This window comes from Plectropomus leopardus, chromosome 17, assembly GCF_026936395.1.
Source record: "Plectropomus leopardus strain MGB_pleo_1.0 chromosome 17, ASM2693639v1, whole genome shotgun sequence".
NCBI lineage: Eukaryota > Metazoa > Chordata > Actinopteri > Perciformes > Serranidae > Plectropomus > Plectropomus leopardus.
In genome coordinates, this window is record NC_142192.1 from 1226009 (window position 1) to 1243593 (window position 17585).

At 38.5% G+C, this 17585-nt stretch overlaps 1 protein-coding gene across 2 annotated transcripts in view; it reads left to right on the plus strand.

Moving 5' to 3' along the window:
* sh3bp5lb (SH3-binding domain protein 5-like, b) overlaps positions 1-17585 on the plus strand; it is a 37734-nt gene that overhangs the window by 16444 nt on the left and 3705 nt on the right. Inside the window, exon 6 of one of the 2 annotated variants that reach the window (XM_088090239.1) lies at positions 482-1101. In XM_088090239.1, coding sequence (XP_087946365.1) covers positions 482-1099 — 618 coding nt within the window. In that variant the 3' untranslated portion in view covers positions 1100-1101. Of the gene's footprint in view, positions 1-481; positions 10994-17585 lie in introns of those variants that run through there. The other variant, XM_042506642.2, reaches the window with a different exon arrangement.

Sequence of the window (17585 nt, forward strand, 5' to 3'; positions counted from 1 at the left end):
GAGAGTCAAAGGGAAAACTGTTTCAGACTGGTAGACTTGGATATCTGAATGCTTACACCTGTTTGATTAGATTAATCTTTGTGTATTGGTTTTTGTCATCACAGGTTTTTCTGTAACTTCCTAAAGAAGGCTAGATGCCGTTCAGTGGTGATATCAGATTTCTGAATGCGAGGAAGAATTAATTGCTTTTAATCATGTTCTTCTTTCAGAACCTGCCAATGTAATAAAGGCATTTTAACTTTTTTCTTTTTTTTTCTAAACTTGTTCAAGCCCTGACCAAAGAGCACCATCTTTTTTGTTCTATTACTAGTTTCAATAAGCTCTCTAGTTCTTTGACTTGTTTTAATTTAAGTTTATTGCTTAAACCAAAATATAATAAAAGAAAAACAAAAATAACAACTTTAAAAAGCTACTCAAGTGTCTAGCGCAGTTTCGATGTGTCACTGTGAGTCTTGTTTAACTGCTGTTAACTTTTTTCCAGGAACATAAAGCTAGAGTGGTCCAGCTGGAGGAGCGGGTGGCCAAAGTAAAAACCCGTTACTCTGTGGCCCTGCGGAACCTGGAGCAGATCAGTGAGCAGATCCACGCACAGAGAGGGCAGATCAGAGCCAGCAGGGGGCATCCTGCAGTCTGCGGGGGGCGGAGCTCCCCTGTAGGCGCTGAAGCTGAGGTCAGAGCCGCTACAGGGTTTCGCATCGGCAGCACTTGTGTGGGAGTTAGCGGAATAGAGAGCAACTGGGTGGACGGCGAGAAAACCAGGCTGTGGGTAGAGAGGCACAGAGAGAGCGGCTGGGGCCAGAGGGAGCGGCAGGAGGAGGAGCAGGCTGGCTCTGACTGCATGTCAGTCATCAGCCTGCAGACCATCGCTTCTGACCTGGAAAAGTGTGACTCAGTGGAGCACCTGGGGGACCTGAGCGACGCCGGGAGCATGCTGGGTGAGGAGTGGGAGCGCGGCAGGAAGCCTAATGAGAGGCCAGTCAGCACGGAGGTCGGAGCTGAGGGGCCCCAGCTGGAGAGGGCCCAGCAGGAGAAGGAAGCGGTCAGTAAAGAGAAGCAGGAGAGCTTCATTAAGCAGCACCACCGAAGTGTTAGTCTATGATGGTGAGTAGGAGGCGGAGAATGATGAGTGATGAGCAGGGAGGAACATGGCGAGCCGACGAGGAGGGATCAGAGAGGAAATTAGAGGGGAAAGAAAAACACGCAGACTGAGAGGTGGCAGAAGAGCTGGCAGGAATGTAAAAATGGAGATGCTGACTGTGACTGACACAGCGCCACCCTGACACTGCTGTTAGGGATAGCAGGAAGGGTTGGCAGGTACATCAGACACACACACTAATGAATCTCTGCGTGACAGCGGAGAGCCGCCCTGCAGAGCACTGGCCTCCCCTCACACTGCTTTGCATTCTCTGATCCAGTCTGTCGCTGCACACGCTCAAGCAAAAGTGCATGAAACAAACAGCAGGCTTAGGGAAACTAATCACTGTAGCAGACAGACAGGGAGATTAGAAACAATGCAAACACATGCTAGTGTTTCATTTATGCGTCTGGGTGTTGATATCCCTACAGAGCATTTTAAAAAGCTGTTCTCTGTGTTGACTTTTATCAGCGAGTGTTTTTGCTGTAGGGATATAAATGTGCCTCTTGTTGAAAGGCTCTTTCCAGTTTGTCTTTTCGCATTTCTGTCACTAACAAAGGATTTACTGAGGTAAAGACCTTTGCACTGAGTATTTTGGTTTTTTTCCCAAAATTGTTGCACGTTGCAAGTTTGATTTCCTGCATTTTTTGCTTTTTCGAAAGTCTGGAGTTGTTTGACCAAGAAACAGTGAAGGAAATGGTTCAGCGTGACACATCCACAACAAGAGAGAGTCAACAAAGCATATAGTATTCTTTCATATACAGATAACTCATTTTAAACAGGTCAGATAGTGACATTCAGGTGGATGATGATGTCGAAGAGGAAGATGTGGTATGCACACACACACACACACACACACACACACACACACAGTGTGGAGACAAAGGAGGACAGCTCAGTCCCTTCATGCAGCCACGGTGCCAAATAAAACAAGATGGGGAGAGTGTGGTGACAGCTCGAGAGGTAACTGTAAGGGAGGGAAGCAAGGGAGGAAATGTGTCTTTTTATTTAATCTTATAGTGCAAATTTCCACATCAGACTCAGTGTGCAAAGTTTATCCATATAATGGTTTTTGTTCAGATGGGATTGAAAAAACGCATCAGAAAAAAAAGGCCTTAACTGTTGAGATCTGCAAACAAAGAAACATGAGCTGTCAGATGGTTTGTAAACAAGCAAAGCAAATAGTTTATCCAGAACCACCTTAAAGTATTTCACCGATATAGAGTCCTCACAAGTCTGTCTGTAGAAAGACACAAAGACTTTTGAAATTGGTGCTACATGACAAGAGAAAACAGAGAAAAAGAGGGCCTTCGCTCAAGGTGTAGAACAGCTACAACTACCAGAATGCACTGCATCATATTAGAAACATTCCCAGTGATGGGTGATGTAATCCGAACTGGTCCGTTCGAGACAATGTCAGATGGTAACAAACAATCTAGTAATCCAGTTTAGCAGTAAACTAAACATGTTTCTGAAAACATTTTAGGCTGCAAAAACAATATCATGGTTTATATTTGATCAGCGCAAGTTTCACTGTCTGATCTGTTTTTTTTTTGCCTATGTTCTCACCTTGCAGTATGCAGTGTCATGCCCACTTCCTGTTTTCAAACGCTTGCTGTTACAGCTAAAAATGGTACTGAAATGTGTTTCCAAAAACATTTTAGGAGAGAAATAGGAAGTGCGATAACATAATATTGATTTATGTTCAATCAGCAATGCCTAGTTTTACTGTTTAATCTGATTTCTGATTCCAGAATTTTAGAGAGCTAGAGAGAGAGAAAGAGGGGGTCCATCTCTTGAGCTGCTTGATCTTACTTGTGTCCATGGCATGGGTGGCGGGCAATATGAAAATGTAGTGCAGTTCGAGCAACAACCTGAGAGCCACTGAAATTCCATCGGATACGTCAAATATGTCAAATAGGAGGAGGGATATCGAGATACTGGTTACATACTACACACACTGTTTTGATACAGAACTGAAATTATACCTTTAATTGGCAGTCAAAAATGTCATTAATAATCCCTTATTACACAGTAAAACTGTGCGTGTACAGCTATGATATGTGTGGTAGGTAAGTTAAACTAACAAAACTGAGGTTGTTTACATAAAAAAGTCAAATTGTTGCGTTAGTCCGACTAAAACTGGACTTTTAAAATACATGAAAACATGTTAGTTTATCATAACTAGCAAAATCATACTAAATTGAATCTCTTAAAGTTGGACTTACACATCCAGATAATGCAGTTGGTGGTTGACTTACTCTTTCATGTATATGCATCAACTGGACCTGAACTGACCTAGTTGTTCTGAGCATGCTCCACAGTCCCCCTGCTGGGCTTTGACCTGGAAGTTGAACTGCATAAATTTGTAGAAGAAAGCTGTGAAAAACAAAAGAAGAGGAAGGCAAGAAAACAAAGCAAGACAAAGCTCCCAAGTAAAGTATAGAGAATGTACAAAAAGTACAGTGCCAAAAAGTTCTAAATGTTTCACTGTTCAACATGCAGCGTGCCGCTAACTTGTTTGACATGTGACGTGATAGGTCAACAGGAGGCAGGTCCGCGGTGGAGTCGGACATACTTCTGTCAATAAATGGATTCTCCTACAGTGCTTGTATATTGGGACAAGGACAGGATTCACATTAATGGCCTAATGGAGCTATTACCATCGCTCCAGTTAACTGTGCATGGAAACGTATTGAGAGGTGGGTTGGAGGGTGGGGTTATTCCCAACCTGTCCGATCATCTGACTGCTTGTGTTTCTTGAGCTCTCTAACTACTTTTTAGTGGTTTTGCCAAATCTCAGTGATAACCTTCAATAAGTAATGATGGTCAAAACCATAAGATAAGATACTCATTGGCATCATGTTGATAAACCCTACAAATGGAATAAAAAGGTACAGGCCTTATCTTCTATTACTAATATTTTTATTTCAATGAATATGGCCAAATACAGCACTTTTCCATTGCCTTATAAAGTGTCTGTAGCCATGTGGCCTCAGCTGTATATATAAATATGTAAATATGTACTAATAAAACCATTAACTAAGTGCAGTTTGGTGGAGGTGTTGTTGTGCTGCAAAGATATCAACCATCAGTGGTTATTGTCACAAAATGAACTTTACTAACTGGTTGCTGTTTGGCCTTTAAAATACACACAAAGCTTCTTTGTTGGTGAATATGTGCGAAACTGTAGGCTAGGAGACTGAAACAATTGGGCTAATTGTAAATATTAATCTGCATGAGTTGTCCCTCCTCTCCGAGCCATCTCAGCTACTGACTTCATGACCCTCGTCACAGTTTCCCAAAAGTTTATCTGTTATTAACCTAATGTTATACCCTGTGAAACCTGAGCGAATTGTTTTGATTTCTTTTAAATACTTGGGAGGAAGGCAATGAGCAACTTGTGAAGAAATTACTGAAAAATTTACAAAAAAAAAGTGTAAAAACTACAACAAAATTACCTAAAAAATTTAAAAATGAGAAAAGGAAAATTAAAAAACAAATAAACTTCCAAAAAAGTATTTAAAAATAATTTTGTAGAATAATTTTCAATATATATAATTAATGTTATTATAAAAATAGTTTCCTGGACATTATTCCTGCCCTCTTGGCCAGGTTGCTCTAGAAAAAGAGACTTTATAGCTAAGTGAGTCTTTTACCTGGTTAATTAAAGGATATCCTCAGTTTATTTTTAATCAATTTAAACCTACTAAGTTCTTGCAAGTTGCAGGCAATTTCTTGATAAGTTGCTAATTGCCTTTTTCCCCATGTTTCTGAAAGAAATCAGAGTTCAAAGGTTTAAATACTTTTGAAAGATGTCTGAGAGTGACACGAGAAAAAATGTAACAATCCTGGTTTCAAAGGGTTAATGAAGGGCCATGTTTAGACTGTTCCCACAGTCTGAAGTATCTGAAGTGAATGTGTACATAACCAACTGTACACATACAACCATACAGTAATTAACATTCAGGGAAAAGAATACTATACAGTTTAGTTTGTTTGATACTTTTTGAATGGTCTTGGAATTTTTATTATAGGTGATTGAAAAGTCAGAGGAAAGGTTTTGAAATGTTCATATAAATAAGTGGGAACCCTGTACACTGTAAGCCTCAGCATTTGCTGAACAAGGCCGTGGGTTACCTTAGCACATCTAAACAGAGCTAGACCTCCCAGAGCAGCAGATATATGCTTATTGCATATCAGACAAAACTAATTAAGGGATTCTTCTCAAAAATGGTTGTTTATGACACGTGTTTATGAGAAAAAAAAGATTTAGGGGCCAATATGTCATAATTAGATTGTTGAAACTTCTTAAAACATCAATTTAATCCAGTTTACCGCCATGAAACCAGAGGCCTAGGTCTCCAGGTATCTATTATGATCGATATTTCATTGATAGCCATTTCCCAAGTTATGCCAGGGGACATAGCCAAATGTTTGACAACTTGGTGTTTTATTGCATTTATTTGAAGTGCCTGTGAGTCCTAAAATGTTTCCGTTAGCCAGAAACAATCCTGATGAATCAAAGAGATGGATGCCATATATTTATAATTACATTATAATAGAATATAAAATAATTTAAAGGAGTGATTTATTAAGGGAAACCAGTATTAGTCTGGGGATTGTTTACCTCAATTGGAGAAGTTAAAAGTCTGTAAATATTAGAAAAAAATTTGTAAAGGTTTAACATTGATTCAAAGGGCGACCCGTAGCTTACCTGGTAGAGTGTGCACCTCATATAGGTTGAGTCCTTGGCAGTGGCCTGGGTTCGATTCCGGCCTGTGGCCCTTTGCTGCATGTCATCCCCATCTCTCTCCCATGTTTCCTATCTCTCTAAGCTTTCTGAACAATAAAGGCATCTCTGTAGCATGTGTTTGCTGCCAGCTATTGACTTTTGTAAATTGATAATGCAGTTGGTTCTGCAGGGTTTGAAAGGGAAACTATATTATTTAGTGGTGAATTAATTAACTGTATTGTTTTGACAATAGGATACATTGATTGTATTAATTTATTTTAAAACTTTTGAATTTTTTCCCCCAAGTGCTTCCATGTGGTAGTGTCATATACACAACTAGATCACTTCTTTTTTTCCACACAAATAATCATCCTAATTTCTGGGTTTCAATTATAAATATCAACACACACTGTTAAGCATTTACACAGCAGTAATCAGAGGTAGTATAGGTGAATGGTGAAAGAATGGGAGAGAGTGAATTCCTGTCAGAATGGACCAAAGAAACTATGAATGCAGCAGACAGGTACACTAGCATACATTCATAGTTGTTTGGTAACTGAGGATAGCTACTGATAGGTCCTGGGTGGCTCTTGAGCTCTTAACCTTTTACACAGTTATGTTTGATTTTTACCTGTTGGGTTGATGTGTAGCCACATGTTACAAAGAACAAAAAAAAACACCTGTGTAAAAATAAAGATGGGAAGCTCGATGCCTGTGCGTATGGTGGTCAGTAGGTGGGTTTCCATTACAGATTTGCGCAAAAATTAAGTGATATTTTTTAAAATGTCGATAAAACACAATTGCGAGATGACTGCATTTCCATTGAGTGACGTTAAGCTACTTCTCTTGCGATGTTCTGCGACTTCTCCTTTGGCTGTAACATGCCAAGAAACATGGTGATGGATGTTGAAAACATCAGCATCCTTATTTCTATTGCAGTCACCGCACTAGCCGTCATTATTTACAATCCAAGGCCATGTAGGCGTGTCATGGAGCGATAATGGAAAGGTGAGCCTCTTATATGTGGGAGCGGTCACATATGAGGGATATCTGGGAGGAGATAGTCCACTATTTCACATAGGAATAGTGGATTCAAAACTTCCTGATAATCTACAACTTTTGAACAGTGATATGCTGCAATATCACCTCTTGTAGCTCCTGCTGCATCATGAGGGAGCTATTTCCTTAGCCATAGCATCATGTGAGCTAGAAAAGCCCAAAATTGTTTCCATTGCAGTTTTGCAAAATATGGCTTTTTTGAATTGCTTAAAACACCACCTCATGGGAGCGTAAAAACATTTGTTCTTAAAATTGTGTTTTAATCAAATGTATTTTATATACATTATTTCAAATTGGGTAATTTGCGGGTTAATGGAAACCGTCCTATTGTAGCAACATCAGTTAATTATGATGGACATGCTCTGCTGTGGGGATGCTGTGGCAGATGTGTCGTGCCACTGTGTATTTTTTGTCGTGATTATAGATGATACATTGTGTGAGTATTCATTGTGCTCAGGTTAGTCCCATGTTCGTCAGGGACTAAAGAGTTCAGTGTTTCTACCTGAAGACTGATATCAATTTCTTATCTAAGTTGTTTAATCACGTAACTCCTCCTAAAACCACAACTTGTTTTTATATTTCTGTTTGTGTACGGATTAAGCTAACTACATATGTATATGGGCTCATTTTCTGTATTTGTGAATTTGATACAGAGCCAGGCAAGCTGTTTTCCTGTTTCCAGTCTTTAGACTTGAATACACAAGGCCTAGCATAAAGACTGAGTCCAGCTCTGTGCTCACACACACGAGACTGATATCTCAGTGTTGTAATGTCACTGCTGGTTTTGAATTCTACATCAGTAGAACTGGAACTGACAGGCCAAAATCTGACTTTCAATAACAGTCCAGGCCTGACATATTAGGGATCTGATAGATCAGCAGAATTCTAATTTCATTTACTTTGTAGTGTGAAATTTAATTTTAGAAAAGGATAATTTGTTATACAAATGACATCATATTTGTTGTATTCCAACATTATTTTTAGGTAAGTGTGTGTTCCTCTCATTTGGCTTGACATGAGTAAGTACAGTACATGCAGAGGCAGTGAGAGCTGAAACAGAAGGACTTTATGATCCAGGCAGTATTGTGTGTACTTTGCCTTGCAAAGCTGTTCTGTGATTTCATTTTAAAAGTGGGTTTGCACAACTGCTGTGTGTTGCACTCAATTTCTTTGTAACAGCAGATTTATTGACTTCATTCAAAAGCCTGGTTTACATCTTAGCTGGAGAAAACATTATATTAACTATTTGTACGGTGTAAAAGTACGATTTTAAGAATAACATGTATAATACAGCTGAGCATTAGACATGTACCTTATTTAACATGCAAATGTTATTTTATTGAACGTCATTATTAAAAAGTTACAGTATTAAACTTGCTTCATTGTCCTGTAAAAGAGGAGATATGAGTCTATTATTGGATGCCAACATCACTTTCAAACTTGAGCATGTATGGTCATCCTTTTAAATTGGACAACCAAAAAAAGTAAAAAAAACAAATTTGGACTTTTTTCTGGTGCAATCAAGGTTCAACCATCACATTCTCATTCCAAGTTATCACAGGTTGCTACTTTGCAGCTGACTTGCATGTTTACTTATTAAGTTTTAAGTATCCAGAATCTGCTGTTTGCTCTGGGATGCCGCAACAAAGGCACATGGTGAAATGACGCAGCACATCATTATGTTCGACAACACAAGCACATGGCCACCAACACCAGAATGTCAACAAGCACACGTACTGGCATGGACAGTTAGAATTAGGGAAAGGAGGCACATGGTAAAGTGTATAAAAAAAACCCCCATCACATTCAGATGGGAAGCAAACACTGGACTCCCGTATAAAAGTCCAGGGTTTGTTGGACTCATCCACCACACCTTCCGCCCGCCCTAAAGGTGTTCACATGCTCCTTATTTTACGCCCTTACCAGCCTTTGGCAGTGAAAGCAGATGGCATAAATTTGTCTGTCTAATGCTACAATTTGATAGGCTATTTGCCAAGAACTGTCATTGGCTTGTAGTTGTCACTGTTAAACAGCGGGACGTGCAGGCTTCGACTTCTGAATAAGTAACATCTAGTGATGGAGTTTAACAATGTACATTTATTCAAGTACAGTACTTGAGTACCATTTTGAGGTACTAGCACTTTACTTGAATAAAGTACTTTTAAAGTACTTTTCTGCTACTTTAAATTCCATGCAACTTAATTTAATTCAACTTCATACTTCCATCCTCGATGTTGCTCATTCCTAAGTCTGCGCCTGCATGTCCCAGTGTTGTGGCTATTCAGAAGATTACTGTTTTATCATAGAGCTGATCAGATTACCTCCAGTAACTGAAATTAGTTCAAACAAGTAACCACTATCATGTTCACTATCCGATGTTTATAACAAAACAAATTTCATGAAAATCCATGCTTAGGTCACATGGTGACAACTGAATAGACAACTGCTGATGAAGATCAAAAAGTCCAACATGCTAATAAGTGATAAAGGTGGAAATCACCAGAGGCCTCAAGATACTATCACTAAGTATTATCACAATACTTAAGTCATGACACACCATTATCATAATTTTAAATGTTTGGCAGTACGCTGAGTATTGCAATAATGTATATTGTGATGTATTAAAATGTATTTTTTCGATTGCAAATAATGACCCCATAGGAAAAACTGTCCTTTTTTATAGAGATTTTGGCTTGACTTTAGATGTCTTTTCATCAAACCACTTTCACATTCTTTTTTAGTTTATTATGTTTCAACATTGGGTTATATTTTACCAGAAAATCATGTCTTCTCACCGCTCTGCGAGGTTTCAGTTTACTGGATATTCACCTTGTCCAGATATCAAATAATAATAATGTATAAACAGTGTGCATAAAGTGTAGCTGACAAGGTGGCTTCGCTGCTCTGTGTTTAATGAATATCAATGAGAGAAGACGCAGAGATGGATTTAAGAAGTTCCTGTTTCCTGTTGATAGAAAATTGGCTCAGGCAGGAGGGCTGTGACACAATCCACACACTCACTCACAGCTCAGTGACTCACCTGTCTGACTCTCCTCCATTGTCATGGTGGATGTTCTCAGCTCATATAAAGAACTGATCATTTTCATTTACAGCTTGTGTTTTCTGTTCACTAGTTAGCTCGCTGACCATACACAGTAATGGATATTTTTCACCTCTATACTGGTATACAACTATATGAAGTGAATAGTGTTGGATTACAGGAGAGTGTGAGGCCATAATTGTAATTTATGGAAACATACAACTGCCAGGCCAGAGAAAACAAAGAAACAAACAAACAAACAAAAAACCAACCAAACAAACAAAGGAACAAAAAAACAGACCGTTATCATGTAATAAGATGAAAACTTTCTTGTTCTAAGCAGATGTTTTCATGTTATAACAAGTGGGACCGATGTGATCTTTTGGTAGCCCTGTACTAAAGTAACACTAATAACAATACTACCAATACTGCTACTTCTACTACTACTACTACTACTAAAAATATGTATAATTATGACTTTATTTATATAGCAACTTTAAAAACAGAGTTTACAAACTGCTTTGATAAACAAAGCAAAGCAAAAGTGGGATACACAGAAAGTCAGACAACAGAAAGCCAAACAGTCCTGTTGAACACAAGCAAGAAGAACTTGAACTTGAACTTGGAGTAGAGTTAGGATCAAATTAAAATAAAGGACAAATAATGCAAGATGCAGGACATGAAATGTCAATATAAGATAATACAAAGAAATAGACCAGAAACAGAGACAATTAAAGCTGCAAGCAGCAATGAACGGGCCCTCACACCCCCATGTACTTCAGGGTTCTGGTGGGACTCCAGCTAATGTGCTCCTTTATTTCTGTGAAAGTCGGATAATATACGCAAACAGTTTGGACCCTAGAGTGAGCTACTTCACATGGTGTAGTGCTTGCAGCGGCCACTAGGTGGCAGCGGAGGAGAGACAAATTCCATATCGTCTTTGTGTACATCAGTCGTTGACCAAACCATGTAAATATCATGTAAATCCAATGATAATTGTCCCTCAAGGCTTACTTCCTGTTGCCAGTTGGTGGCGCTAGTTTTGCGCGGACCATTGATAACTTTAAATCAGGAAGTTCTTAAGATCATACAGACAAAATTTCAACCGGTTCCTTTTAAATGTGTAGGCCAAGTTGATAAAAGTATATAAAAAGTTATTTCCTGTTGCCAGTAGGTGGCGCTATAACGTCTAGTGAATATTGTTATACAGATGTGTTCAGGGCGGGACCCTTATCAAACCTATACAGTTTCAGGCAGATTACCTGAACAGAACAATTTCCTGTTGTATGGCAAGACATCAAAATTGTACGCCACATGATGGGAAAAAACGTAAAAGTTTTGCACAGACCTGTGATAACTTTTCATTATCAAGGGGTTGAGAATGGACATACCAATTCAGTCAATCAGGTGAATCCTATAGAACAACGTGGCAAAAGTACGAGGTTCGAAATCGCCCGAAATCAGCACAAAATTCAAAATGGCTGACTTCCTGTCGGGTTTGGGCGCTGTTGAGCCATTATGCCACGCCCATTTGCGAAAAATAAGAAATTTTGCTAGGCCGTATGAGTGTACAAACTTTCATGAGTTTTTGAGCATGTTCATACCTCCAAAAATGCGATTCATTGGAGAGAAAAATAATAATTATTATTTGCATTCCAAGAGGGTGCTCGGGCCGTAATAAAAGCAATAAAACCACACATTAAAGGAAATAAAGCAGATAAAACATAAAATAAAAATGTAAAATAGATACAAAAATTTAGAATAAGCAAAAATATGAAACAAAAAGAAGAAATCAAAAGACAAATTATAAAAAAGGATATTACATAAAAGCGAATCTATAAAAATGGGTTTTAAGAAGAGATTTAAAAGAAGTTACTGATTCTGCAGCCTTATTTCCTCAGGCAGGTCGCAGCAGAGGATGGCAAAAAACATGGTCACCTTTAGTTTTAAGCCTCAACTTTGAAACAGCCAGAGGGGCCCCACCTGAGGATCTGAGACTGTGAACTGGCTCATAAGGGGTCAACATTTTTGTTAAAAGTGATCACTAAAATCTTAAGTCTAAAGTCAATTCTTAAACGAACAGGGAGCCAGCAGAGAAAAGCCAGGATTAGGGTAATGTGATGTCATCTGTTAAAACCAGTAAGAGACCAAGCTACTGCGTTCTGAACAAGTTGGAGACGGGAAAGTGATTTTTAATTTATGCCAGAGAGGAGGGAATTACACTGAGTGTAAATGTGGATCATTTTTATAATGTTATTATATTGTAGCCAGAGGTTGTCTCCTTCCCTGCCACTGTATGGCACTGTGCCAGTTTACCTGGCACCCTGATAACTGTGTGGCGCCAGGCACGCCTATACATACAGGTGGGCCCGTACCTCGGTGTCTTTCTTCTCCCCGTGGTGGCATCTCGCTGGCAGAACCCTTGTGTCCGCCTGGTAAGTCATTATTGTCTGCCTCCCTATGTGCTGGTTCATTTGGTTTCCCTGCTGATTATTGTCATGCGTTTTTACGCTGCAGTGTGATTGAGCCACGGCCTTTGAGGCTCACCTGCCTTTTCTGTGAGGCTGCGCTGTGGCTTTCCACGTGATATGTATAGGTCAAATTTACCATAAAACAATGTTACATTATTTCATCTGCTAAATTATATGGTTGTGTGCCTTTTTCTTTTTGTTAGAGGCTCCGTTCAGTCGTTTGGCCATCATCAGTCATCGCTTCCTGGGTGCCAGCTGCTGTTTTGGCTCTTGGTGTTATACCCGTTTTGGGCTAGTAAACTATATTATAAAAACTTTATTTATAGAGCACCTTTTATTAACAGTTGTTTACAGACAATGCAAGGTAAGGAACTCAGGAAAATAAACATCATCAAACATGCCAAACAGAGAAAGGGCTAAAACAGTCAAACTAAGAGGCAAGAACAAAATGTCAAGGTCAACAAGATTACAGCACTAAAAGGAATAAAAGTAATAGGGCCGGCAGATCTCGAATGACAGTTATACAAATGAATTAATCAGTTTAATAAAATTTAGGAATAAAAGCAATAAAAGACCATACAAATAATATAAGAAGTACTTTAAGAAGACGACATTACATTGGAAGGAATAAAACAAAAATAAGAAGATAAAAACAGAGAAATAACAAATAAATGAGCAAGTAAATTTAAAACATAAAAAAAATATGAAGAACAGGAACATCATAAGGATAAGGCATGGATAAAAAGAGTGAGTGATGAAATGAATGAACAGATTAAGAGAGATTAAAGAGCAAATAAATAAAGATAAGATCACATAAAAGCAAGTCTGTAAAAGTGAGTTTTAAGAAGTGATTTAAAAGATCACTGATTCTGCAGCCTTATCTCCTCAGGCAGATCTTTCCAAAGCCGAGGCAAAATGGCAAAAGCACGGTCTCCTTTTGATTTAAGCCTCAACTTTGGAACTGCCAGAAGGGCTGCACTTGAGGGTCTAAGGCTGCATGTTGCCTCAAGAGGTCAGCATTTCAGAAACGTATTTTGGAGCAAGACCCAAACGTGCTTTGAAAGTGATCAGTTAAATCTTAAAATCAATTCTAAAACAGACAGGGAGCCAGTGGAGGAAAGTAAGGATGGGAGTGATGTGATGTCGTCTGTTAAGCCCGTAAGAAGCCTAGCTGCTGTGTTCTAGACCAGTTGGAGGTGGGAGAGTGATTTTTTTTCCCCACAATATTTTTATTCAAATTTTCCATATTTTAAAATACATCTCTTATACCATATAACACATAACATGTAGTTGTGACATAACACAGGATGAAGAATAAAATAGTATTTCTAAAAACAACAAACAAACAAACATATATATATATATAAAAACTAATAATAAAAAAAACAACAAACAAACAAAACAACAACAACAATATGCCCCTTTTATGTTAAAACTGGTAATCTATACAAAATGGAGTACCATTGTTTCAATAACTAAATAAATATGAGACATGTTCAAAAGATTTAAAACAATCAAACAAACAAATTAAGTACATAATTTACACAGGCTCGGAATCTGCATGGCCCACAATTAGTCAACCCCTTGATTATATGACTGATCTAAATCCTTCATGTAATTCATAAAGGGACTCCATATGTTTTCAAAAATATGCTGTTTACCTTTTAATACATACATAATTCTTTCTAATAGGAGGCATGATAACATAAGTTTTATCCACTGATTTGTATTTGGGTCTATTATGGTTTTTCCATAAAAGTGCAATACATTTTTTAGCACAAAGCAAGCCAAGGTCTATAAATGCACGTTCACTTTCACTATAAATTTGTTTCACTGGATACAGGCCCAACAAAAAAAGTTTGGGGTCCAGAGGGATTCTTTTTGAAATGATCTTCTCAATTAAAACTCTCAACTCTTCCCAAAATATTTGTATCTTTCTACATTGCCAAATACAGTGAAACAATGTTCCTCTGTTTTCTGTACATCTGGTATGTTCTTGTTCCATCGGTGTTACATAAGTGATTTATATTGTAATAATTTAAGGCATGCACCAATAGATTTAGTATGGGTATCAGCACAAGCTTTATTCCACTCCTCATCTGAGATATCAGACTGCAAGTTCTCCTTCGAGGCATTCAGCTTATATTGTGAAGATTCAGTTGAGTAAGATGTCATTGAATTATAGAACTCTGATACGATCCCTTTTCCTAAGCTCTTCTTTATCATCATTTTTTCTAAGTGTGTGTGGGGGTCTGGTAAGTGCATTTTTTTGATTTGCTTCAACAAAGCTCAATTATAACTCTCAACTCATTAAAAGACATCATGGTATCTGAATCTGTTGAGTAAAGATCCTGGATCATTTTAAGTCCCTTAGAATCCCATGATTTAAATGTTGCATCTGCTCTTCCGGGTACAAAGAACTGATTGCCCCATATTGGACTGTACTGCGATAGCAAATGTGGCTCTTCTAAATATTTTTTATACTGCATACCATATCTTAATCATGTGTTTTACAATTGGATTTTTAGACTGTTTACATACTGTATCTGAGTATATGTATGAGGGAAGAGGCGTTTTTAAACCATGAGATTCCATTTCAGTCCAATGCGGAGAATCTTTTGTTGAAGAATAGAACATGATTGATCTCAGCTGTACAGCCCAGTAGTACCATTTTATATTTTGACATTTCAGACCCCCTCGATCAAATGGTATATAAAGTAAAGACAGTCGGAGTCTTGCCCTCCTATTATTCCATATAAATCTTACAAATATTTATTTTAATTTAGAGAACAAATTTGGAGGAGGTGGCAAAGGAATGTTTTGAAATAAGTAGAGTAATTTTGGTAATATATTCATTTTCAAAATATTTATTTTTGAATTATAGATACTGGCAGAGACAACCATTCATTAATTTCTATCATTAATGGTTCGTAATTAGCATTAGCCAAATGTGTCCCATGGGAAGGAGGCCCCATGTTGCCTCTTCGGGCTGTGCCCGGCCGGGCCCCATGGGTAAAGGCCCGGCGATCAGGAGCTCGCCATCGAGCCCAACTCCCAGGCCTGGCTCCGGGGGGCCCCGGTGACCCGCGTCCGGGCAAGGGAAACTTAGAACCATTTGTCGTATCCATCAGAAAGGGTCCGGTGAGCTACACTTTGTCTGGTCCCTCCCCTAGGACCTGTTTGCCATGGGTGACTCTACCAGGGGCACAAAGCCCCCGACAACTAAGCTCCAAGGATCACTGGGACACGCAAACCCGTCCACCATGATAAGGTGGTAGCTCAGGGAGGGAAGTTGTTGTGTTGTGTCACCCTTTTTGCTTGAAAAGGAACTGTATTGTGAATCAGAATCATAACTCCTCTGGCCCGTGATGTCAATGATGCTGAAAATACATTATCCTGCCACCTTCTCCTTATCTTTATGACATCTTCTTCCAGTAGATGAGTTTCTTGTAGAAGTACAATTTTGGAGTCTATATCCTTTATTTTATTCATGACTTGCTTAACTTGTTTAAGCTTCTGTAGACTTCTGCAGTTCCAAGAAACAACATTAAGACTTACTCCTTGAGACATCTCTAGAGAATAGCAGATTACCTTGTAATATAAAAATTAGTATATTAGTATATTAGTATCGAGGAGCATAACGAACCTGGATGCAACAACAAACATCGTAGACACTGAAAATGAACATTCCCCTTTTCCCTCTGTCTTGAAAACCCCCCCAAGAACTTTCTGTCTTCCGCCATTGCAAGTGACCCTTCCACACTTGGTGAAGATCAGTCCGCACACTCTTTACTTTTTACCAATCAAACATTCTCTACTGCTATTATTGTGATATCTTTTACCGCTCATTTGCAACTTATGAATTAGGTTTGCTCTGAACCAAAACCTCTTGATCATTTCAAATATTTATCCAACTTGAGAAACAGAATATATACACCAGGTATATATTTAAGAGCTCAGTGAATAGCATTATTCGTGTGTGTTTTGAATATCAGCATCTGTCTATTAATGTGTGTGCGCGCGATGTTATGTTCACATTTGTTAAATATATCTCAAATATGTATGTAAAGTTCGAGGTCTGTTGTAGGTTTCTTCTTGTGTACACACACACAGCTGTGCATGGATGCATAACAATGCGGACTGCTATTCGTACCAAAATGTCAAATCCTTGGCTGAATCAATTTGTGGTAGTTATATATTTTAGCACTAAAATTGGAATTACTTTTCATGGTCAAATACTCATACCATTTCAGTTATTTGTGTTAAGTTCCATCCAGTGTCCCTCTGAACCTTCTTAATAAAGATCCTGAGGTTGCGCAGTATTCTGGTGGCCAAGTCAGAGTAAAACCTTACTTGCTGGTCCTTGTACTGAATGTCTTTGGGAGAGTGATTTTTAAGTGATACCTGCGAGAAGGGAGTTGCAGTAATCCAGTTGAGAGAGGATCGGGGAATGATTGACTTTTTTAAGGTCAGCAGGTTGCAGAATGGATTTGATTTTGGATATGGTTCTAATGTGGATGTAAGAGGACTGGACAACTTTTGTGATGCGTTGATTGTAGGTAAGATCTGAATTGAAAGTAACTCCTCAGTTTCTTGCTGTGTCAGTGATGTTTGAATATAGTGGACTGAGGGAACTTTCAATCTGATGCTGGATCTGAATTCTGTATATTTAAACAAGATTATTCTGGATTTGGAGTGACTGAGTTGTAAAAAACTTTGGGTCATCCAATATTTAATATCTTTAAGGCAATTAAAAAACAGCAGCTAGGCTTTTTTGGTCACCAGGTCTCAGTAGAAGGTATATCTGTTTGTCATCTGCATAGCAATGGAAAGAAAGGTTATGGCGTTGAATAATAGGACCATGTCAGAGCATATAAATAGAAAATGAAAATGGACCTAAAATAGAACCTTGCGGTACACCACAGGCAATACGAGAGGTGGAGGATGTGTGGTTACCTATGGTGACCACAAAGGTTCTGTCTGAAAGACAGGGATAAAACCAAATCAGTGAAGTGCCCTAGACACCAACCCAGGTCTTGAGATGTTCTATTAATGGCATGATCAATAGTATCAAATGCCACACTTAAATCTAAAAGGATAAAATAGCGCTCTTTCCTCTGTCAGCAGCTAAAAGAAAGTAATTTG